We start from the raw sequence: 24839 nt of genomic DNA on the forward strand, positions 1-24839 counted from the left end.
ATTTGACCAAAATGAAGACGAGAAGGAAAAATTAAAAATTCAGAACTGTTAATTTCCCCAGTTTTGTTTAGGGGTCAATGTAAAAGTATGATTGACAGATACCTTTTACTCCTTTTGTAACTTGTTGTGACTGCTTCTATAGGTAACTTTATGGAAGACCCACTGCCCGAGGCTGACCTGTACATCCTCTCCAGGGTATTGCATGATTTGCCTGATGGAAAATTACACCACCTTTTAGAGAAGGTCTACGAAGCTTGCCATCCAGGTAAAGGCATAGAAGCAGGAGATGTACAAGAAAAGCTATCCTGAATATTGAGCACTTTACATGCCTTCTGTTTCTTTTTCAGGGAGGAGTGCTTTGCTTATTGCAGAAATTGTCCTTGATGAAGATAAAAAGGAGCCTAGAGCTCTGCTGCAGGCTCTAAGTATGAGTGAAGGAAAGCAGAGAAGCGGCACCGAATACAAGAAGCTTCTAGAAAATCACGGATTTAATAGTGTACAAATCAAGAGCACCGGCAATTTACTAGATGCTATTTTAGCTGTAAAAAGATAAATGGGGTTTATGTCGGCTATGAGATGATTGTGAATTTTTATACAGGTGGATGACACGCAGTGGTAAATTGTCAACTTTATTTCACTCAACTGGAACATTTGGGCTGGTCTTATCCATGTGTTTTATTTTCATCTATGAGCATCTAGAAGGGAACACATTTTTTTTTTTTTAAATTTCCTCTTTTCATCTGCCTATATGAGTGCATTAAAAATGTTATCTCCTGCACTGGTCTAATTTTTGCTAATCCACCAAATGTTGGTAAATAGGGGCCAGATAGAAAGCAGTAGCCATAGTAGTGGGAGGAGTAGTAGTAGCAGAAATAATAGTCCGAGTAGTACTGGGAATAGTACTATCAGGAGTGGGGGTAGTAGTAGCAATAGTAGTGGGAACAGTATTGGGAATAGTAGTTTCAGGAGTGCGGTGAATAGTAGCAGTTACCTGGTAGGCATGGGGGTGGGGCAATGTGCCGAGTCATCAACCGATCTTGCGTGCTCTGGTTCTCTCCTGCCTCGGGGGGCTGCTGCTTCCATTTGTGTTGCAGGCGGTGATCTCGTGGGTGGCTGGGCGGCAATCTTGTGGGTAGTGGAATGGGGAATGGGCAGTAAATGTGATCTTTTAGGTGCGGGTGGGCAGCCCTGCAGGTGGCACTCTGACCTGCAGGAGGAGCAGCTTGCTGCTCCAGGCCCCTGTTAAAACTGGAGGCCGCCGGTAACCACACGCCTGGGCTCTGCACACCACTGCTCCCCCTTCAGGTCAAAGGGTACCTTCTTTTTTTTTTTTTTTTTTCCTTATCAAATTCACAATTTTCAAAAAAATTTAAATCAGTTCTAGGCGAATGAATCAAATTAAAGAGTCACTTACCTCCCTGGTTCCAGCTCCTGGTCCCAGATTGCGCTGCCTCGTCCTCCCGTCCGGCTGCCGCTTCCTGGTCTGAGCTGCGGCTTAAGACGTGACGTCTCAAGGCAGCTAAGCCATTCAGCGGTCGTAGCGGCGTCCTGCTTCAGCCGCTGAATGGCTGAGCTGCCTTGAGACGTTACGTCTTAAGCCGCAGTTTAGACCAGGAAGTGGCAGCGGGACAGGAGAACAGGGCGGCGCGATCCGGGACCCAGCGCTGGAACTGGGAAGTGACCGGCTGTTTCTATATCCACCCCCTCCCTGGCCGTACACTGAAAATAACCCCAGCCCGGAGTACCCCTTTAATTCGATAAATCGCCCAGCCATACTCTCAGGGTATTCTAGGAGTTGTAATTTCTGGGAGGAAAACCATTTAAAGGGATACGCCTGTTTCAGAAAATTGTAGTCAAATACAACCATCACCCCAAGATATGTACTAATGTAGTGTTATCACTAGTTATAATATTTGCTTCACTGTGCTTCACCGCTGACACCAGATGGACAATAGAAAGACTACAAAATTTGTATTATCCCCGGAACCTCTGTCTCTAGCCCATCCAGTAAATCACTAACTCTGACCATCCCCTCCAGTCTTCATCACCCTTTTCCTGGGCAAACATGGAGTAAAAGAAGCAGGTGCTACAGTTTTAGTGATGTGGAATAGTCTGTAGTGAAATCAGATGTTCTGCAACAGCTTTGGTTGGCTGGAGTGCTGGGGGAGGGTAGTAGGCAGGGTGGGAGGACTGTGATATAGCGCTGAAAGAAAGCAATGCATTCTGGGACTTGTACGGAGTAACTTCTCAACCAGGAAGAACAGCCCGAACACAAATGGATTTTTGTCCATTAGAGAACTGGGTGAGACAGGTGAACAATGCTATATACTTCTGCAGCATGATTTTTTTTTTTTTATGTATTTTTTTTTTACTTATCAGAGTATGCTTCAAGAGACTCCCCTACTGGCTGCAGTATGGTTCAGTCCTGAAGTTCCATCACTTAACCCTTCTACAGTGCCAGTGCTTATCAGAGGAATTGTTTGTATTTAAAATCCCAGCATATCCTAAAGGCTGCAGACTGTAAGTAAATGCTGGGAGTTGTAGTTTTTGCAGCTACAACTCCTAGCATATACAGTACTGAAGGTCTGCAGCTGTTGTAGTTGGAGGGTTATAGTGCACCATTGCACACTGGATGACTAGAATATGTAGTCCTACAAAAGCTCAGTGTGTGTGGACGTGACCCCAGAGCAGCACTAATAGGGCATACGTAGATAGAAAATATATATAGTAATCCAACCCTAGTAGGGAGTAAAGTAATCAGCCATAACCTTAGCCTGGCGTTATCTAATTTCTGAAAGTTCTCATTGACTTCAGTAGAGTTTCTCAGGTTTCTGCCTAGTGTATATTTATTTTGCAGGATTTGGGTGGACAGAAAAATGACTACTTGCAGTGTTCTTTTTGTCTGCATAAAACCTACAAATTTAACAGAACTTGTGACTGGGCTTGCCGAATGGATCCCCGGCTGTGTGGTCTTCGCCTATTTGCAATTGAAAGCCTGAATGTGTGAACACACTGTCAAAATAGTCAGAGCCTGTGTTCTTTCAGTGCTTTATAGCGTTTGCTGTGTTTAAAGTCTGTCCAAGTTTATTGCTTAAAGGAGAATTCCGGTGAAAAATTTTATCAAAGTATTGTATTGCCCCCGAAAAGTTATACAAATCACCAATATACACTTATTATGGGAAATGCACATAAAATGTTTTTTTCCCTGCACTTACTACTGCATCAAGGCTTCACTTCCTGGATAAAATGGAAATGTCACGACCCGACTCCCAGAGCTGTGCGGGCTGTGGCTGCTGGAGAGGATGATGGCAGGGGGATGCTCAGTGTCCCCCTGCCATCATCCTCTCTAGCAGCCACAGCCCGCACAGCTCTTGGAGTCGGGTCGTGACATCGCCATGTTATCCAGGAAGTGAATCCTTGATGCAGTAATAAGTGCAGGGAAGAAAAGCACTTTATAAGCATTTCCCGTAATAAGTGTATATTGGTAATTTGTATAACTTTTCGGGGGCAATACAATACTTTAATAAAAATTTTCTTTGGACTTGTCCTTTAAGTTCCATGTTCTTGCCTTTACTTTCACCTTGGCCCAATTTGTGTGATGGAAAGATGACTTCCTGAAATAATATATTTGACCTAGCTGGGAAGATCACATGGGAAAATTAAAATTTAATAGAAATAATTTAGAAAATCATAAACTAGGTATACAATGTCAGGTGAGTAGAATAATTCACAATGAACACTTTCTTTGTAACTCTCTTAGTAATACATGCTATGTTATGTAAGTGTTACTAGTACAATACACACCTACATAATGGAGATGAGTCAGCTAATGTACTGTTGAATAGCTGAATAGTACAAGAATCATAACATCTTTTTGTGTTAACTTCTGTAAAGCTGGTCATTAAATGAGACCTGACATGTTCCCTGATTTACAGATGGACATGTGATCAATCTGACTCACCATTGGAACTGTAATACCCCTTATAGGGGTTGTCTGGGATAAGTTCATAATTGGGGATGCAGCCGGGGACATGATGCGATGTATGCTTTCAGACCACTTCCTGAGACCCATATAACAATGTAATACATGGTTAATTTAAAGAGGATGTACCACTAGGTACATCCTCTTGAATTTAACACACATAGAACTGCGCCGTCATGGGGAAGCCGGTGCCGCGGTCCGTTTTTCGTGTACAGCGCTGTTCTATCCAGCGGTATCGGCCGGTACTCAAGCACTGGAGGCCGGCCGGCCCCCAGTGGGAGGGAATTCCCTCCCCTTTATGATGCGGCTCCATTAGAATTGTTCGAAAAACGGACTGCGGCACTGGCTTCCTCATGACGGTACCGTTCTATCAGTGTGTTAAATTCAAGAGGATGTACCTGGTGGTAGCACATTAGAAACAATCCTTTATTAATACCAAACTATATAAAAATATGTCACACAAAACACAGGAGCAATAAAACTAGGGAGACAAGCCCCAAATACCACTCTACATTAAAACCATTAAAATGTCAACATCGAACCCGCCAGTGTCCTGGCTAGAACCTATCAACCACCCTAACCCTAGACCACAACCATGGGTGAAAGAAATAAACCCAATAACAAATCCTTAAATAAGGTATAATGAATCAAAAAATTACCAAAGGAAGAAAAAGGGATATTGCCATGTGTGGTCCAATATAGCATGAGGGTCAGGAGGGAACAGAGAACACCCCACGCGTTCCGCCATCCAACGGCTTCCTGAGACTGGGGATACACCTTGATTATCAGCCACAAAGCCAGAAAATGCTGTACCACACTGCTGGCCGCACAACCCCATCTCTCATAGATTTAAATTTTAATGTGGTGTGACCCACAGACAACCGCGACCCTTCATTCACAACCATATCCATCAAGGCGTCCTGTGAGTGCAACACAGTGATTCCTGGTTGTGCGACCAGGAATCTTTGTAGCCCCAACCTAAAATCTAAAGTTGCTAGCAATAGTAGTCATGTAAGCTTCCTGGTTCCTGCATTTCTAAACGGACTCATAAAGTTCTTTCTTATGTTGCATTCTGATTTCAAGTAGTTGTGCATATATACAAAAGTATAGCAAAAATACAACAGACACTAATAAGAAAATCAATCATACTGGAGCCTTATCTTAACATTTACAATAGAAAGAATGGTGAAACTGCCTTGAAGATATCATAATTGGAATTATCGATGTCATTGCACAATATACTGCGGATGATATAACTGATTTGTGTAGATATATAATACAAAACCAATAAAAAGGGTATACATAAAATAGAATAACATAGAAAAATAATGAGCTTTTCAATATACTGTAGTGACATCTGCTGTTTCAGCTTTACCTAGGTCTCTTGCATTCCAGTCAACCAACTAATCTTAATTATAAAGATGCATGGTGACATGTCACCTAATCACAGTGGCCAATTGCTTTAAAATTTGCTTACGTCATTATTTGTGTGATTTGTGTCAATAAGTGCTCTTTACTCAAGTTTGGAGGAAAGAAAAAAAGACAAGGAGGATGGCGGCTTGTGTAATCCTGTTTTCTCACCTTATAGCCCTTTGGGTCTTGTGCATATCGCCCCAGTGGACGCGGGGTAACGTTTGTTGCGGAGAAGGCTGCCGACCAGAAAAAGGGATACTCCCTCAGTGGGGCCCGTCGTATCAGAAATTGTAGAAGGTGTCATAAACATGTCTACGAAATGGTATAATGTTTTGGTCATGTGCTGCAAACATGGGAGCGTTTTTCAATGCTCGAGTGCTCAACTCAATTAACAAACCCCATTGAAATCAATGGGAGACCTAAGTTTTAACCAGGTGCCCCCTGCTTGGCAAAGCAGAGGGTGCCTGGTTCACCTGAAAAACTCAGAAAGTTACAGTCTGGCCCCTAACTTACGTAACCGCCTGGGGGCCAGACTGTATTCTACAGTTAGTGTACCACTAGCTTAGCACAGATGTGATACACTGATTGCTTTCTCCCTGACAGCTTCTTTTGTGCATATTTGCTTATGACAGCATGTTTTTGTTTCGTTGTTGTTGGAAACGAAAAACTGACATTGAAAAGAAAACATGCTGTCATAAGTAAATATACACAAAAGAAGCTTACGGGGAGAGAAAGCAATCGGCATCCTTGGGGATCATGTCTATGCAAAGCTAGCATATAAAACTAACTATGCAACTGCTTAATACCCTAAAATATTATAAATTATATCATTTCAGGGAATAAGCAGTTACATTCAGTTCGTTTTCTGCACCGCTAGTTAGGTATAGACGTGATCCTTGCGTATGACAAGTGCTTTCTTCCCCGCCAGTGTTTTTATGTATATTATCACAACATGTTTTCTTTCTCTTGTTGCTGTTTTTCGTTTCCAATAGGAACACTGGAATGAAAACATGTTGTCATAAGTAAATATACACAAAAGAAGCTGGCGGGGGGAGAAAGCACTCTGCACACGAGGCGCACTTTGACCGGAAGTGCATGCTTGCTCAGCACTAATTATTATGCTTCAATAGGAAGAGTGAAAAGGATGCAAGTGGGTTGCAGTCCAAGAATGACAACATGGTGACTCTGTTGTGGTTATGTGGCCAGAATGTCTTTGTGAGATTTAGGCTATGTTCACACTACGTAAGTTTCCGGCTGTAGCGCGCTCCGTGAATAAGCGGCCGGAGATTTACGTAGTTTGCGTACAATGGAAAGTATACGATCTACGGCTGTACGAACGCCCGGATCGTATGCAGCGCCGTAAAAAATGAACCAGAGCATTGTTTGGGGACGGAAATGCTGTAACTTACGCCCGTAGCGTAACATGCGGTCCCCTACGGAGTGGTGATATCTTCATTTTTACACTTTGATTTGCCAATCCAAAAGGTTCTGTGGGGTGTCCGGGGCTAGCCGAAGATATCCAAGTAAAAGACCGATGTCAGATCGCTACGTACGCCGCTCGGGAAGCGTATGTAGCTTACGGGCAAAAGTTCACGGACCGTATGTAGCCGGCCGCAACTTGTGTAAATCCCGGCCGGAGTTTTACACGTATATGTAGTGTGAACATAGCCTTAGAGTGTAAGCCTCAATGGTGACTAATTTGAGTAGTGGCAATCTTTGGACTGTGGTACAGAATATGGTGTTGCTTATAAAGAAAACAAAAAGTTATTAGACATACAGTCTACACAAATATTCTAATTTGTGGCCATGCTTTTGATGTATTATATTCATTTTAGTATTTTATTCATTTTTAATGGATTTTGTGCAGTGTTTCTAGTTCAAAACACTTTATCTACTATACCATCATTGTGGTCACACATAAATGTCAATGCTTTGTTTAATTGTATAATGGCATAAGTAAACTTCAAAGAATAGTTTTTCACCACTTTGAATCTATAATTGTGATATCGCCACATTTCCAAGGACATGAAATTACTATCACAAAGAGCTGCACAAAGAATACGTGTTTACTGATATCTAAATGCTTACACAGTATTATTCATCCATTCAGAGAACATACATTTTGAGTGTGAAGTAAGTCAAACAAACAGCCTTGTTCCGTTGTCTTCTGAATTAGTATTCTCCTGAAGACTAATGTATTCTTCAGTGTCAGGAATTGAAAGAACAAAAAACATTAAACCAACTTTCTGCAAAAATAAAACAAAATGTAAACTAACAACCAAATTTACGTAATTGCCATTTGTTTTAATATAGTATCTGTTACAAAATGTATCACATTGACCCTTTGTAAACAATACAAAGATATAGAAAACTGCAAAGTGCTTGCTTTCTAAAGGTAACATCCATGCAAGGTACAACACTTTCATAAAGGAGTACTGAACATAGAATGAAGTAAGTTTAAATGGAATCCGTCAGCTCCCGGGCACTACCTGAGGTGCTTACAGTGTGCTGTAGCTGGCAGCCCCCAGTGAGCATGGTGCCTTTTTGGTAATTTTCAGTGCAGCGGATTATGTACAATCTTATGTCTCCTACTGTCACAGAGCTGTTGTTTGTGCCGCACTTGTCATGCATCCTCCTCCCTCTTCATGAATAATCAATGCTGCCCGGCCTCCTGCTCGCTCAGTTGTCAGCTGATTGCAGATCAGTCCTCTGTAGGCAGGTTCTCTCTGAAAGAATCTCTCCTCCCTAATGTGTTGGAGCTGTGGCCTAGGGGTAACCCACCTGTCTAGAGACCTGTCAGTATTTCATTCTCTGGTTTGAATCCCCTGATGGAAATTAAATAGATGTCTTTTTTTCCTCATTATTGTATCATTTTTAAGGCTATGTTCACACACAGTATTTTTGCTCAGTATTTTGGAACCAAAACCAGAAGTGGATTGAGAAAACAGAAAGGCTATGTTCTCACACTGTTGAAATTGAGCAGATGGCCGTCATTTAATGGTAAATATCGGACGTTGTTTTTTTTAAAAAAAAAAAGTTATTATTTGCCATTAAATGACAGCCATCCACTCAATTTCAACAGTGTGTGAACATAGCCTTTCCGTGTTTTCAATCCACTTCTGGTTTTGGTTGCAAAATACTGACCAAAATACTGAGCAAAAATACTGTGTGTGTGTGAACATAGCCTTAAAAATGATTAAATAGATGTCTTTTTTTCCCTCATTATTGTATCATTTTTAAGGCTATGTTCACACACACAGTATTTTTGCTCAGTATTTTGGTCAGTATTTTGCAACCAAAACCAGAAGTGGATTGAAAACACGGAAAGGCTATGTTCACACACTGTTGAAATTGAGTGGATGGCTGTCATTTAATGGCAAATAATTTTTTTAAAAACAACGTCCGATATTTGCCAATAAATGACGGCCATCTGCTCAATTTCAACAGTGTGAGAACATAGCTTTTCTGTTTTCTCAATCCACTTCTGGTTTTGGTTCCAAAATACTGAGCAAAAATACTGTGTGTGAACATAGCCTTAAAAATGATACAATAATGAGGAAAAAAAGACATCTATTTAATTTCCATCAGAGGATTCAAACCAGAGACTGAAACACTGACAGGTCTCTAGACAGGTGCGTTACCCCTAGACCACAGCTCTAACACATTATAGAGGAAAGATTCTTTCAGAGATAACCTGCCTACAGAGGACTGATCTGCAATCAGCTGACAGCTGAGCGAGCAGGAGGTCGGGCAGCATTGATTATTCATGAAGAGGGAGAAGGATGCATGACAAGTGTGGCACGAACAACAGCTCTGTGACAGTAGGAGACATAAGATTGTACATAATCCGCTGCACGGAAAATTACCAAAAAGGCACCATGCTTACTGGGGGACCGCCAGCTACAGCACACTGTAAGCACCTTAGGTAGTGCCCGGGAGCTGACGGATTCCCTTTAAAAGAAGATGATCTCTGCAATTCCTCTTCTATCCCCTTCTCACATACTCATATACTATTATAGTGTTACCTTGGTTTAAGAGTAAATTGGTTTAAGAACGTTTTGGTTTAAGAGCTCACAGTTTTTCAAAATTGTGACTTGGTTTGAGAGCATTGCTTTGGTTTAAGAGCTCCCTGTACTGGGTGGGAGGACGAGTGGGGGAGGGGCATGGTCTGCATAGTGTGGTCTACAGCTCTGTACTCTGACCATGGAAGTCTCCCTCACCTTCCAAATCATAGCAGATCCACTTCAGGCTGGGGCTTACATCAGGGGACAGGATTGTGGCAGTAATCTCTTCATAGCTGTAACTCCCTCTCCCCTGACAGAGAGTGCTGCTATACTGTGCCCACATCTGTCCTGCTCATCCCCTCATGCTCCCTGCAGTCTCTATCTACCTCTTGTCTGCCCTTGTGTTTCCTATCCTCTTCCTTAATGCGGATCTGCAGTTCCGTTCTTTATCTACAAACTGCTGCTTTTTTTTTTTAGGTTTATGCACTTACTATACATTATACTCCACATGCTGATTGCTATACTGTACAGTAACTTATAATATCACATATTCAGCTGTTTCTCATTGTTTGTTTCATTTGTTTTACATGTTATTCAGAATAATAGATCATTATTTTTGGGGTTTGGAACCAATTGTCTGCATTTCTATGATTTCTTATGGGAAAATTTGCTTTGGTTTAAGAGTGGATTTGGATTACAAGCAAAGTCCCGGAACAAATTATGCTCGTAATCCAAGGCACCACTGTGTGTCCAATAATGGTCCTACTGAGAGTGGATGAAATAGTACATCTAGTGTATGGCATGGGTAAAGGTGCTGGCTGTAATGTCTATGTCTAGTCATCGGCTAAAGGGCGTTGAAAAAAAAAAGTGTTTGAACAACTAAAAAAATAACATCAGATGTTTGCAAAAGATGTCCCTGAATAATTATCGTGATCATTATTTTGGCGGGCCCCCCTAGACAACGGCCGTCATTTAATACACTGTGTGCATTGGAAGTCTATCATTCTATCTATCATATCATTCTTAATGACTATGTACTTGGGGCTAGGACCTGCATGTCCTAATTGTTATTACTACTTTTCTGGAAGATGTTCTTCTATTATCTCTTGATCACAATAAAAATTTGTTTGGAGAAAAAAAAAAAAAAGTCTATCATTCCATTGACTTGAATGCATTTTATTGCATTATTGTTATTTATAACAAATAAAATGTATTATTTAGTCCCATCATTCCTCCTCAGTGCCATACAAATAAATAATTTGGTCCCTTCCTCCCAGCTCTCTGCCCCTTTTTGTTAATCATGTGGTCCCCAGTGCCGCCTTATCTTGTCTTGGCTCAACTCCGGGTCTGGACACCTGAACTGACAGCTTCACTCTTTTAGTGTGGGCCATTAGACTCTCTGTTAGGCTGGGGCTTGAATCTGTTATGCTGCAGACCCAAATATGTGTCCGTATTATAGGTGTGTGAATGTGACCTTTGTAGTATTCTAGCATCATTGAAAAATACGGTTAACAGATCACTGATCTCAGGGAGACCAGCCTAAGAGACACTGTCAGCTGCTGGTTAAAGCGCTCAATGCAGTAAAATCCTAGCTGCATTGCCCCCTGGGAAACATCAATACGCAAAAAAAGATTTGCGGACCCTCAGTTACGAGTCTCAAAACATGGGACTAGCCAGATATCCCTCCATGGAAGGGCCTAGCAAAAGGATGGCTCCTGTATGGAGACCAACAAAACCACCATATTAAGTGGTCCCTTAAATCAATATCGAACCCAATTACAAGTCTGATGATATGACCAGGGAACTACCAAAGCCAGGTATCCATCCACGGACAGCTGTTTCGGGAGGTTTTCCCTCAACAGTTTGGAGCAGGATTCTGGCTAGGTGGGAGTAAACCAATATGGCAAACAGATCACTGATCTCAGGGATGCCCACTAAAGAAGACACTGTCAGCTGCAGGTTAAAGCGCTCAATACAATGAAATACTAGCTGCATTATCCAGCAACCAACACTTTTCCCCTGGAAAACCCCCTTAAGTTTTAAATTGTGTTGACAGTGATCCCTCAACTTACAATGGCCTTAGGTTACAATATTGCCAACATACAATGGTTTTTCGTAAATGATTGTAACAAATCTACTGCATGCTGTGCTAGAAGAGAGACGGTCACACTGCTTATACAGTGGTAATAAATCTCCACCATGTCATTTAGTTTCTTATTTTGTCACTTTGCTCTTATACTTACTGTATTTGTTTTAGGTTGTCATCTAGTGTTTCATCAAAATAATTCCTTGGCTGGGGAATCCGAGGAAAGACTGCTTTGGCTATTCTAAAACAAAATTAGAATGGGGTTACATATAGAATTATTGCTTTATGACAACAGGGTTAGTTTACAAAAAAATTCTGTCAAATCAGTGCCAGAGATTTGTAATTTACTTTAAAAAGTTTGTAATTTATAATTTACTATTAAAAAATGTTTTCTAGTACTTATCAGCTGCAGGAAATTGTATTTTTTTCCAGTCCGACAAGGTGCTCTCTGCTCCTCAGGAACTGTCCAGAGAAGTAGCAAATCCCAACGGAAAACCTTTCCTGCTCTCCAGACTGGAAAGAATACCACTTCCTGCAGGGCATACAGCAGCTGATAACTTCTGTAAGACTTAAGTTTTTTTAATAGACATAAATTAAAAATCTCTGGCACTTGCTGGGACCAGTTGATTTGAAAGAAAACTTTATTTTGGTGAACAACCCCTTTAACTTCATGGCTGGATGGCTTCTTTTCTCCAGCCACGCTGTTCCTGGGCCCCTCTTTTTTTTTCTATTAATTTTATTAGTGTTACATTTTCTCCTACATTTACTTATTCTATACATAAAATTACCTTTTGTAGTGAATGCTTATTATAAATGTCAGCACGATTAGAAAAACAGAAAGGCCCAATAAGATTCCCAGGATTATAAATTCAGTTTTATCAGATGGTTCTTGGGGCGCTTCTGGGGGAAAAAAAAGGAACATGAAAAAGTTTGAAATACCCCATTAGTGTAGGAACTGATCAATGAGATCCGTTTTGAAGATTACTTTTGAGGCTATGTTCACAAAACGTACATTTTATTTAAAGAATGAACGTTGGGGGAGCTTTATCAAACATGGTGTAAAGTGAAACTGGCTCAGTTGCCCCTAGCAACCAATCAGATTCCACCTTTCATTCCTCACAGACTCTTTAGAAAATGAATGGTGTAATCTGATTGGTTGCTAGGGGCGACTGAGCCAGTTTCACTTTACACCATGTTTGATAAATCTCCACCTATGTCTTCAATTAAAACAACGAATATTCTTTTTATAGTGAAATGTGTTATAATGAAGTCAATGCAAGCAACGGCCGTTTTCCATACGTTGTGTGGACATAGACCTGTAATACTTTTCAGTATAAGGCTAACAAAAAATAAATTTGAGAACCCCACCTAGTTCGCAGCTATGTTCTAAAGTACACAATATTTTTTCCTGCCATTTGGTATAATAGCTGACATAGAACAACATGACAACAAGCAACCAGGGACATCAATTCAAAGATAACATTTAAAGGGAATCCGTCACTATGAAAGTGCTACCTAAGTTATCTGCATCAGAAGGAGCTGAGATATGTTTATATGAAAATATTTAGTATTACTTTATTAATTTATTGATTGAAATCTCTGATACTTCCATTCTAAAGAGTCCAATCCATTGAGTGACCCCGCCCACTGGACTCCTTAGCATAGAATGATCAGGGATTTCAATCAACATTACAAGTTATACTGAATGTTTCCCCTTAAAGATATATATCAATCTGCTCAATTCTTCCTGCTCCATAACGTGATTGTGAAAGATTAGATAGCCTTGTCTGGGTGACAGGTTCCCTTTAAAGCACAGCCGTCATAAAAAAATTAAATAAAATGGAGATTTAATCGGACATGTTCCAAGTTTGGATCGATGTAGGGTGCACTTCCCCACTGTTAACCCTTTCTATACAGGCAGCCCCATAGACTTCCAATATAGATGGAGATCGTTGTGAGCAGATGAATGAATTGCTGTACCGCACAGTTCTCCTGGCTCCGGCCCAGTGACATATCTAAAGTTTTTTTGATTGCTGTATTTAACTGGAATCTGAGACATGGTGTGGCTACTTGCACTACCAGTTGGAAACCTAGTTTTTTTTTTTTTTTTTTAACTGCCAGTGTAATGTGTTAGTCCAGCCTATCTAATCTATACTGTGCAGAATAGTGGCCATCTATTTATAGTGTAGCATTTTATATGGTAACTTACCACATGATATCTCTTTACTCCACTGGCCCCAGTTCGTATTCATTCCACAAGTAGGTTCTCCTTTTGCTCTTATTCTGATCCGACATTCTTTTTCTAAGTTTGAATGGAATGGTGAATTGCTTCCATGGGAAATGAGCTCCTAAAATACACACATATATTACACGCTAATATGGTGAACGTGTACGCCTGGTCTCCAGAATACATAATAAGTAAGGCTGGGTTGAATCTGTTTTTTTTAATCTGTTTAAAAAAAAATAAAAAAACAGATGCATCCGTTTTTGGTCCGTTTTTTTATTGACTTGGTCATTTTTGTGTATGTAAAAATAAACAGTTCTCAGCACCATTCTTTAGCTTATATTCTGGACACTTCATATGTTTTCGTATAAAGGATTTTTTAGTGGTCTCTCTCCTCAAAAATGCATGATATTGTTGGTGAGGCTTCATGGCCATCATGCCCCATATCCCCACCTACGTGACATCCTCAGCGCATAGGCCCCGTCCCCTCTGCAGTGTCATCAGAATGGGCTGATCTAGAGGCCTAGGCCTCGCCCTCTTTTATCTGGCTGTCACAGAGGGGGTGAGGCCTATGCCTCTAGGTTGGCCCATTCCAATGACACCACTGAGGGTGGGGGGCCTAAGCGATGATGATGTTGCAAAGGGGGTGGAGCCTATGGCACTGATGTAGACGGGAATATGAGGCATGTCGGTCATGAAGCCCAGCCCATACGGCATTGTCCACATGGCTCGGACTGGCCCACAGGGGAATCCCCAGGTGGGCCCTACCCCTTGGTGGGCCCCTGGCAGGAGGTGGGGCTCCCAGTCTGACTCTTCTGACTCTATACATACCAGTCCCCATGCCCCTGGATCGCTCTCTCTTCCACAGCTGCTGGAAGTTGTTTTCAGTCATTTTCTACCAGGTTCTGTGTATGTCACAGCCCCAGCTCAATGTCACATACTCGGCTGATGGATTGCCTGCTCAGCCAGTCAATGACTGCATCAGTTTCCATCCTCAGTGATTGGCTGAGCGGGCGATCCATCAGCCGAGTATGGGATGTTGCAGCAGGAGGAGCTGGAGGAGGCCGGTGGCTACTAGATATCATTAAGGAAGAGCTTTGGGGGCACAGGAATAGGTAAGTATACTTTCTTTATTATGTTCCCACACCCCCTGCCTGCCTGAGATTTGTTAGTTTCATGGGACTTCTCCTTTCAAGGAACTTATGTGGCATGTTATGCTGTTTGCATAGACTGAAGAGTTACTAGTAGTGAGGTAGCATCGCTGGTCACATACACAGCTCTGGGCAAAGTCACTATAGTAATGTGAAAGGTTTGGTGCTTGTTATATCTGGTGTAAGTAGGGTGGGCCCCAAGAATCAAATTCCCAGGTAGGCCCAAGGTACCCCAGCCCGACACTGGCCAGCTGGTGCTCCCCCTAAAATCCATAGGATAGGTAATATCAAGATAAAAGAATTATTTTAAATCAACTGGTGTCAGAAAGTTATATAGATTTTAAATTTACTTCTACTAAAAACCCTCAAGCCTTCCAGTCCTTATCAGCTGCTATATGCCCTGCAGGAATTGGTGTATTCTTTCCAGTCTGACACATTGCTCTCTGCTGCCACCTCTGTCCATGTCAGGAACTTACTTTAGACAGTTCCTGACATGGACAGAGGTGGCAGCAGATATCACTGTGTCAGACTGGAAAAAATACACCACTTCCTGCTGAACATACAGCAGCTAAGAAGTTCTGGAAGACTGGAGATTTTTTGATAGAAATAAATTACAAATTTTTGGCACCAGTTTATTTGAAAGTTTTTTTTTCTGGAATACCCCCTTAATACTGTGGACTATTTTACTTTTAGGGTAGCTTTACACAAACCATATCGCAGTGGATTTGTCAAGCTGTTTAAGTGTGCGTTTACACGTACAGGTTCTGCAGCAGATCTGCAGCAGATTTGATGGTACAGATTTGATGCTGTGTTCATTTATATAGACCAAATCTGCTGCGGATCTGCTGTAGATTTGATCTAAATAACTGAGCACAGCATCAAATCTGCACCATGAAATCTGCTGCAGAACCTGTACGTGTGAACGCACACTTAAACAGCTTGATGACCCCTTTTGCATACCTCCCAACTTTTGCAAAGAGCAAAGAGGGACATGTGCTCCGCGGCCCCCATAGCCACGCCCCCATAGCAACCCTACATAGCCACGCCCCCATAGCAACCCTCCATAGCCACTCCCCTACAGTCACCACATGCTGCTGACTGAATAGTGCCCTATACAGTATCCAATCCCCCCAAAAATGCCCTATATAGTATCCAATCCCCCATTATAGTGCCCCACATAGTATCCAATCCCCCACATAGTGCCCCACATAGTATCCAATCCCCCACATAGTGCCCCACATAGTATCCAATGCCCCATATAGTTCCCCACATAGTAGCCAATGACCCCATATAGAGCCCCACATAGTAGCCTATGCCCCTATATAGTGCCCCACATAGTAGCCAATTCCCCCATATAGTGCCCCACATAGTAGCCAATCCCCATATAGTGCCCCACATAGTAGCCAATCCCCCCATATAGTGCCCCACATAGTAGCCAATCCCCATATAGTGCCCCACATAGTAGCCAATCCCTCCATATAGTGCCCCACATAGTAGCCAATCCCCCATAGAGTTCCCCACATAGTAGCCAATCCCCCATAGAGTGCCCCACATAGTAGCCAATGCCCCCATATATGCCCCACATAGTAGCCAATGCCCCATATAGTGCCCACATAGTAGCCAATGCCCCCATATATGCCCCACATAGTAGCCAATCCCCCATAGAGTGCTCCACATAGTAGCCAATGCCCCATATAGTGCCCACATAGTAGCCAATTCCCCCATATATGCCCCACATAGTAGCCAATGCCCCCCATATAGTGCCCACATAGTAGCCAATGCCCCCAAATATACCCCACATAGTAGCCAATGCCCCTCATAGTAGCCAATCCCCCATATAGTGCCCCACATAGTAGCCAATGCCCCCATATATGCCCCACATAAAAGCCAATGCCCCCCATATAGTGCCCCACATATTATCCAATCCCCATATAGTGCCCACATAGTAGCCAATCCCCCCATATAGTCCCCCACATAGTAGCCAATCCCCCATATAGTGCCTCCCATAGTAGCCAATGCCCCATATAGTGCCCCACATAGTAGCCAATCCTCCCATATAGTGCCCCACATAGTATCCAATCCCCCACATAGTGCCCCACATAGTATCCAATCCCCCACATAGTGCCCCACATAGTATCCAATGCCCCATATAGTTCCCCACATAGTAGCCAATGACCCCATATAGAGCCCCACATAGTAGCCTATGCCCCTATATAGTGCCCCACATAGTAGCCAATTCCCCCATATAGTGCACCACATAGTAGCCAATCCCCATATAGTGCCCCACATAGTAGCCAATCCCCCCATATAGTGCCCCACATAGTAGCCAATCCCCATATAGTGCCCCACATAGTAGCCAATCCCTCCATATAGTGCCCCACATAGTAGCCAATCCCCCATAGAGTTCCCCACATAGTAGCCAATCCCCCATAGAGTGCCCCACATAGTAGCCAATGCCCCCATATATGCCCCACATAGTAGCCAATGCCCCCATATATGCCCCACATAGTAGCCAATGCCCCATATAGTGCCCACATAGTAGCCAATGCCCCCATATATGCCCCACATAGTAGCCAATCCCCCATAGAGTGCCCCACATAGTAGCCAATGCCCCATATAGTGCCCACATAGTAGCCAATTCCCCCATATATGCCCCACATAGTAGCCAATGCCCCCCATATAGTGCCCACATAGTAGCCAATGCCCCCAAATATGCCCCACATAGTAGCCAATGCCCCTCATAGTAGCCAATCCCCCATATAGTGCCCCACATAGTAGCCAATGCCCCCATATATGCCCCACATAAAAGCCAATGCCCCCCATATAGTGCCCCACATATTATCCAATCCCCATATAGTGCCCACATAGTAGCCAATCCCCCCATATAGTCCCCCACATAGTAGCCAATCCCCCATATAGTGCCTCCCATAGTAGCCAATGCCCCATATAGTGCCCCACATAGTAGCCAATCCTCCCATATAGTGCCCCACATAGTAGCCAATCCCCCATATAGTGCCCCACATATTATCCAATCCCCATATAGTGCCCCCCCATAGTAGCCAATCCCCCATATAGTGCCCACATAGTAGCCAATCCCCTATATAGTGCCTCCCATAGTAGCCAATGCCCCATATAGTGCCCCACATAGTAGCCAATCCCCCCATATAGTGCCCCACATAGTAGCCAATCCCCCATATAGTGCTCCACATATTATCCAATCCCCATATAGTGCCCCACATAGTAGCCAATCCCCCATATAGTGCTCCACATATTATCCAATCCCCATATAGTGCCCCCCATAGTAGCCAATCCCCCATATAGTGCCCACATAGTAGCCAATCCCCCATATAGTGCCCCCCATAGTAGCCAATCCCCCATATAGTGTCCCCCATAGTAGCCAATCCCCCATATAGTGCCTCCCATAGTAGCCAATGCCCCCATCAGGGCAGTTTCTAGGCTATTTTGGCAACAGGGCGAATCCTGATAAAAGCGCCCCCCCCCCCCCCCTTCCTGGACCTTACTCAGTTCAGCGCAGGGAAAGGAACGGGGGCTTTTATCAAGATTCGGGTCCCTAGGAAGAAGCAGTGTGTACACACTGCACTGTTGGTTCCGTGTGACAGGAGCTGACAGTGCTCTAACTGCTCAGCCCTGGCTTGATTTTTTTAAATTAAGGTCTTCTTTTGGTCCCTGATGCCTCCTGCCGTAACCCCTCAACCTGCGTGGTGCAGATTGAGAAACCTGGCTGGTCTAGAGCAGGCCTGTATTTAGAGTTCATGTTAGGCTCCTTGCATGCTGAGACATCTGTATCTGTGACAAATCCCATGTGTTTTCAGTCGAACTAAAACTCTGAGAACACCCTACATTTATACAGCTCTCAGAATATGCTGGGAGTTGTAGTTTCTAAGCGGACAACCCTTTAACAAATCACTGTGTACAGAGGCTCCCGGTAGCGGCAATCTGTGGGTGACAACCATCAGCCCTGAAGGTAGAGCAATAAATCTGTCTACACTGTACTACTGTTGTAGATGGATCCTAGGTGCATTATACACTGGATGCTTTGTGGGAGATAAGAATACATAGATCTGTGGGGGCTCAGTGTAAGGAAGTGACCCCAGAACATCACTAATAGGGGGGGGGGGAGATGTTTTTGTTCTATCCCCTATTAGTAATGTTCTGGGGTCACTTCCATGCACTGAGCCCCCACAGATCTATGTATTCTTATATGCCACAAAGCATCCAGTGTATAGGATCCAACTACAACAGCTGCAGGTACTACAACTCCCAGCATGTACTGACAGTCTGCAGCCCTTAGGATATGCTGGGAGTTGTAGTGCCGGCAGCTGTTGTAGTTGGGTCCTAGTTTAAAAGTTTGCGCTAGTGTACTGTAGTCAGGGGCGTAACTAGAAATGGCTGGGCCCCATAGCAAACTTTTGATTGGGGCCCCCCCCTCCCTCGATCAATCGACCACTACGCCATCAACACACTCAGCTCTACACAGGTTCTGTACACCAAATACATTACAGTGCAGTTATATCAGGTGACTCACAGGGGACGTCTTCTCTGATCAGAGTTCTTCCCTTTTCATTTTCTTCTCCATCCGTCCTGGGCCATTATGAGAACTTCTCCGAGCCACGAATCCACAGAATCTGCCAGACAAACATATTAGGCTCCTTATACTGGCATCATCCTCATCTCTATACACACTGCACATCTGTATTGGCCCCTTTACACCCTCATTTAGTTGGTAGCCCTAACACTATGTGAGCCCCTTATAGTATATGCCCCTCTGTGTATTCTCCCTTACAGATGCCCCCGTGTTAGCCCCTTATAAATGACCGCCCTGTGCTTTCCATCCCCCTCATAGATGGTCCCCCATGTTGCCCCCCCCTTAAAGATTCCCCTCATGTTGTCCCCCTATAGATGCCCCTTATGTTCTCTCCCTAAAGATGGCCCCCTGTATAATCCCCCTATAGATGGCCCCTTGTAATATCCCCCATAGATGCCCCCCTTTATTATCCCCCATAGATGCCACCCCCTGTATTATCCCCCATAGATGCCACCCCCTGTATTATCCCCCATAGATGCCCCCCCTGTATTATCCCCCATAGATGCCACCCCCCTGTATTATCCCCCATAGATGCCCCCCCCCTGTATTATCCCCCATAGATGCCACCCCCCTGTATTATCCCCCATAGATGCCCCCCCCTGTATTATCCCCCATAGATGCCCCCCCCTGTATTATCCCCCATAGATGCCCCCCCCTGTATTATCCCCCATAGATGCCACCCCCTCTGTATTATCCCCCAGAGATGCCACCCCCCTGTATATCCCCATAGATGCCCCCCCTGTATATCCCCCATAGATGCCCCCCCCTGTATATCCCCCATAGATGGCCCCCTGTATTATCCCCCATAGATGCCACCCCCTGTATTATCCCCCATAGATGCCCCCCCTGTATTATCCCCCAAAGATGCCACCCCCCTGTATATCCCCCATAGATGGCCCCCTGTATTATCCCCCATAGATGGCCCCCTGTATTATCCCCCATAGATGGCCCCCTGTATTATCCCCCATAGATGCCACCCCCCTGTATATCCCCATAGATGCCCCCCCCGTATATCCCCATAGATGGCCCCCTGTATTATCCCCCATAGATGCCACCCCCCTGTATATCCCCATAGATGCCCCCCCCCTGTATATCCCCCATAGATGCCCCCCCCTGTATATCCCCATAGATGGCCCCCTGTATTATCCCCCATAGATGCCCCCCCCCCTGTATATCCCCCATAGATGCCCCCCCTGTATATCCCCCATAGATGCCCCCCTTTATTATCCCCCCATAGATGCCCCCCCTGCAAAGCAGATTAAAAAAAAACAAAAAAACAACACAACTCACCTAACTCCCCCGTCGGCTGTCTTCTCTGCTTCTCCCCAGGTGGCTTCCTGGGGGGTGTCCCGGGGATTCCAAAGCAGCACTGGTACCGGAGTCGGCGTCCGCCCGGGCTGGTACTTCCGGGTCACGGAGCGTTTGTGCCGGAAGTACAGGCCGGGGGGCGGACTCTGAACTCTCTGGTACCTGTGCTGCCGGGGATAGGACTGGATGACAAGGGGGGGCCCCTCGCGCCTCCCGTCCTATTTCCGGCAGCACAGGTACCAGAGAGCTCAGAGTCCGCCCCCCGGCCTGTACTTCCGGCACAAACGCTCCGTGACCCGGAAGTACTAGCCCGGGCGGATGCTGAGTCCGTTACCAGTGCTGCCCCCAGGTACCAGGACACCCCCGGACCCCAAACAGCTGCAGCACCCGGGAGGCCTGCTCGGCCGCCGGGTGCTGCAGACTTATGTCAGCTCCGGGGGCCCGCGCCACGGGCCCCCTGATGCGGCGGGGCCCCGTAGCAGCCGCTACGGCTGCTACGGCGGTAGTTCCGCCCCTGACTGTAGTGACCACAGGGCTGTGTCAGTACACTACCGCAAACAATACACTTACCCATTTAGACACCAATGGTACACAGGCTCTGCAAACTACAGAAGTGATTACAGTGCAGTTACTAAAGACTCACAGGTGACGTCTTCTCACTCACTCTTTGCTTTCCTCTCCATCTGGCGCAGCCATCATGAAGACTTCTCCGACCACAACTCATTTGCAGAGGGGCAGCTGGGGTTGACTGGGGGAGCAACTGGGGTGACAGGGGACCGGGGAGCAGCTGGGGTGGCAGCGGGAGGGGGAGAAGCTATGGATGCAGGGAAAGGGGGAGCAGCTGGGGGGCAGGGACAAGGGGAGAAGCTAGGGGAGCAGGGGAAACAGCTGGGGTGACTGGGGGAGGGGGAGCAGCTAGGGGGCAGGGACAGGGGGAGCAGCTAGGCTGACAAGGGGAGCAGATGGGGTGAAAGCGGGTGGGGGAGAAGCTATGGGTGCAGGGAAAGGGGGAGCAGCTAGGGGGCAGGGACAAGGGGAGCGGCTAGGGGGGCAGGGGAAGCAGCTGGGGTGAGTGGGGGAGGGGGAGCAGCTAGGGGGCAGGGACAGGGGGAGCAGCTGGGGTTAGAAGGGGAGCAGATGGGGTGACAGCGGGAGGGGCAGAAGCTATGGGAGCAACTAGGGGGGCAGTGGGAGCAGCTGGGGTGACAGGGGGAGGGCGAGAAGCTGGAGTGACGGACAGGGTGCGTAGCTGGGGTGACAGGGACAGGGTGCGCAGCTGGGGTGACAGGGACAGGGCGAGAAGCTGGGGTGACAGGGACAGGGCGCCCAGCTGGGGTGACAGGGGGAGGGCGAGAAGCTGGAGTGACAGGGACAGGGTGCGCAGCTGGGGTGACAGGGACAGGGGAGAAGCTGGGATGACAGGGACAGGGCGCCCAGCTGGGGTGACAGGGCGAGAAGCTGGGGTGACAAGGACAGGGTGCGCAGCTACGGTGAGAGGGGGAGAAGATGGGGGGGAGCAAGGGGAGCAGCCAGAGGGCAGGGAGGGGAGAGGGAGCGGCCGGGGTGCAGGGAGAGCAGATGGGCAGGGGGAGCAGCTACGTTGGTAGTGGGGGCCGCTGGGAAGGCAGGGGGGAAGATGGGGGCAGCTGGGGTGGCGGGGGGAAGATGGGGGCAGCTGGGGTGACAGGCAGGGGGGCAGCTAAGGTGGCAGGGGGAGAAGATGGGGGCAGCTGGGGTGACAGGCAGGGGGGGCAGCTAAGGTGGCAGGGGGAGAAGATGGGGGCAGCTGGGGTGACAGGCAGGGGGGGCAGCTAAGGTGGCAGGGGGAGAAGATGGGGGCTAGCTGGGGTGACATGCGGTGGGGGGGCAGCTAAGGTGGCAGGGGGAGAAGATGGGGGCAGCTGGGGTGACAGGGAGAGAAGCTGGGGTGACAGGGACAGAGCGCGCAGCTGGGATGACAGGGCGAGAAGCTGGGGTGACAGGGACAGGGTGCGCAGCTACGGTGAGAGGGGGAGAAGCTGGGGGGAGCAAGGGGAGCAGCCAGAGGGCAGGGAGGGGAGAGGGAGCGGCCGGGGGGCAGGGGGAGCAGCTAAGTTGGTAGTGGGGGCTGCTGGGAAGGCAGGGGGGAAAATGGGGGAAGCTGGGGTGGCGGGGGGAAGATGGGGGCAGCTGGGGTGACAGGCAGGGGGGCAGCTAAGGTGGCAGGGGGAGAAGATGGGGGCAGCTGGGGTGACAGGCAGAGGGGGCAGCTAAGGTGGCAGGGGGAGAATATGGGGGCAGCTGGGGTGACAGGCAGGGGGGGCAGCTAAGGTGGCAGGGGGAGAAGATGGGGGCAGCTGGGGTGACATGCAGGGGGGGGCAGCTAAGGTGGCAGGGGGAGAAGATGGGGGCAGCTGGGGTGACATGCAGGGGAGCAGCTAAGGTGGCAGGGGGAGTATAGGGAGCAGGAGGGGGCAGTCTGCGGCACAGACAGCCTCTGTCAGACAACCTGGAAGCTCACAGCTGCAGCCCCGCGGTCCCGGAACAAATGACATCATCGAGCAGGAGAGAGGTTCGGGGCTGCAGCTGTGAGCTTCCGGCTTGTCTGACAGAGGCTGTCTGTGCCGGAAGCTCACCTCGGCGGACCCATCGCACCCCCGCACCAGCACCACCACCCCCCGCCCCCCCTCCCGTGGGGCGCACGATAGCGGCAGGCAATACGGAGCAGGAGGCCGTGCTGATTTAGTGAGTGCGGGGGGCCGCCGGGCGTCCCCTAGCTGTTGGCGCCCCGTGCGGTGGCCCGGCCCGCCCAGCCCTAGAAGCGGCCCTGGCCCCCATATATGCCCCACATAGTAGCCAATGCCCCATATAGCGCCCCACAGTGTAGCCAATCCCCCCATTAGTGTGGCCCCAGCAAAAAAAAACAATAAACCAGTAACTCACCTGTCCGCCGGTCCCAGCAGCTCCTCTCCCGACAGAGCGCGCACTCCCGTCATCCTCCAGGGCGGGCAGCGGGGTATACAGACACTGACAGGACTGAAGTGACCTGTAGCTTCTGTCATGAATCACTTTCGGCACAGTCAGTGTCTGTATACCCCACTGCCTGCCCCAGAGGATGATGGGAGTGCGCGCTCTGCCGAGAGAGGAGCTGCTGGGACCGGAGGACAGGTGAGTTACTGGTTTATTGTTTTTTTTCTCTGGGGCCACATATAATGCGGGACACGGGGGGCCGTTCCGGGACCGCACCCCGAAAACAGGACTGTCCCGCGGAATCCGGGACAGTTGGGAGGTATGCCTTTTGTACAGTCAATGCAGTTTCTCCGTTGAATAACTAATCAGGTGATGACCGATTTAATATGACAGCCTGGGAAATGTAGTCTTACATGCCACCCATACTGTCTTTACCCTGGAGGATTTCCAGGTAGGGATCCCCTCCTTCCTCTCTAGTCATTTCAACAGCTTTATTTATAATACTCTTTGGCCGCCCTTTCCACATACAATTACATCAGATTGTCAGCAGTCTCCTTCATGTATACAAATCCGCCGTATATAACCGTATACTAGTGGATTCTAAACTGAGTGACAGGACATGCTGGGAATTGTAGTGTATAGAAATGTCTGTGAATCACAAGTGTCCCTCCAAAAAGTTGGGAGGTATGGAGGAAGGGCTGACTGCAAAGCATTATGGGGAACAAGGGCGTAGCTAATGTCTCTTGGGCCCTGGTGCAAGAGGTCAACTTGGGCCCCCCCTTTCTCGATGCTATTGGTATACATATTTATCTCAAGACTGATATTACCAATAATACCAGTATACAGGAAATATTATCACCATACATATTACCGCCATACTGTTACTAACCAAATCCTGTATACTGAGACCAATATTGCCAATATTACCAGTACACAAGGGGAAATATTACCGCCACACCACAACCATCACCACCATATTGTTACTGACCAAATCCAGTATACTAAATCCAATAAAACACAGTACCAGATAACAAGTAACAAATAATACCACCACATACTGACTAACACCACCGCTGCTACTCAATATAATCCTCTGTACATAGACCAATATCACTT

The 24839-nt window shown here is 46.5% G+C and overlaps 2 protein-coding genes across 5 annotated transcripts in view; one reads left to right on the forward strand and one right to left on the reverse strand.

Moving 5' to 3' along the window:
- Positions 1-717, forward strand: part of ASMTL (acetylserotonin O-methyltransferase like) — a 31859-nt gene extending 31142 nt beyond the window's left edge. The window contains exons 13-14 of the mRNA XM_069944489.1: positions 143-265; positions 348-717. Coding sequence (XP_069800590.1) covers positions 143-265; positions 348-553 — 329 coding nt within the window. The 3' untranslated portion in view covers positions 554-717. The remainder of the gene's footprint in view (positions 1-142; positions 266-347) is intronic.
- Positions 718-6263: 5546 nt separating this feature from the next.
- The window catches only part of LOC138767619 (granulocyte-macrophage colony-stimulating factor receptor subunit alpha-like), a 47588-nt gene continuing 29012 nt past the window's right edge, over positions 6264-24839 (reverse strand). For 2 of the 4 annotated variants that reach the window (XM_069945251.1, XM_069945250.1), the window contains 4 exons: positions 13695-13833; positions 12274-12385; positions 11643-11726; positions 6265-7641 (listed from right to left, as the gene is read on the reverse strand). In XM_069945251.1, coding sequence (XP_069801352.1) covers positions 7629-7641; positions 11643-11726; positions 12274-12385; positions 13695-13833 — 348 coding nt within the window. In that variant the 3' untranslated portion in view covers positions 6265-7628. Of the gene's footprint in view, positions 7642-11642; positions 11727-12273; positions 12386-13694; positions 13834-24839 lie in introns of all 4 variants that reach the window. The other 2 variants (XM_069945253.1, XM_069945252.1) reach the window with 2 other exon arrangements.

The sequence above is a fragment of the Dendropsophus ebraccatus genome, chromosome 11 (genome assembly GCF_027789765.1).
Source record: "Dendropsophus ebraccatus isolate aDenEbr1 chromosome 11, aDenEbr1.pat, whole genome shotgun sequence".
In the NCBI taxonomy this organism is placed as follows: domain Eukaryota; kingdom Metazoa; phylum Chordata; class Amphibia; order Anura; family Hylidae; genus Dendropsophus; species Dendropsophus ebraccatus.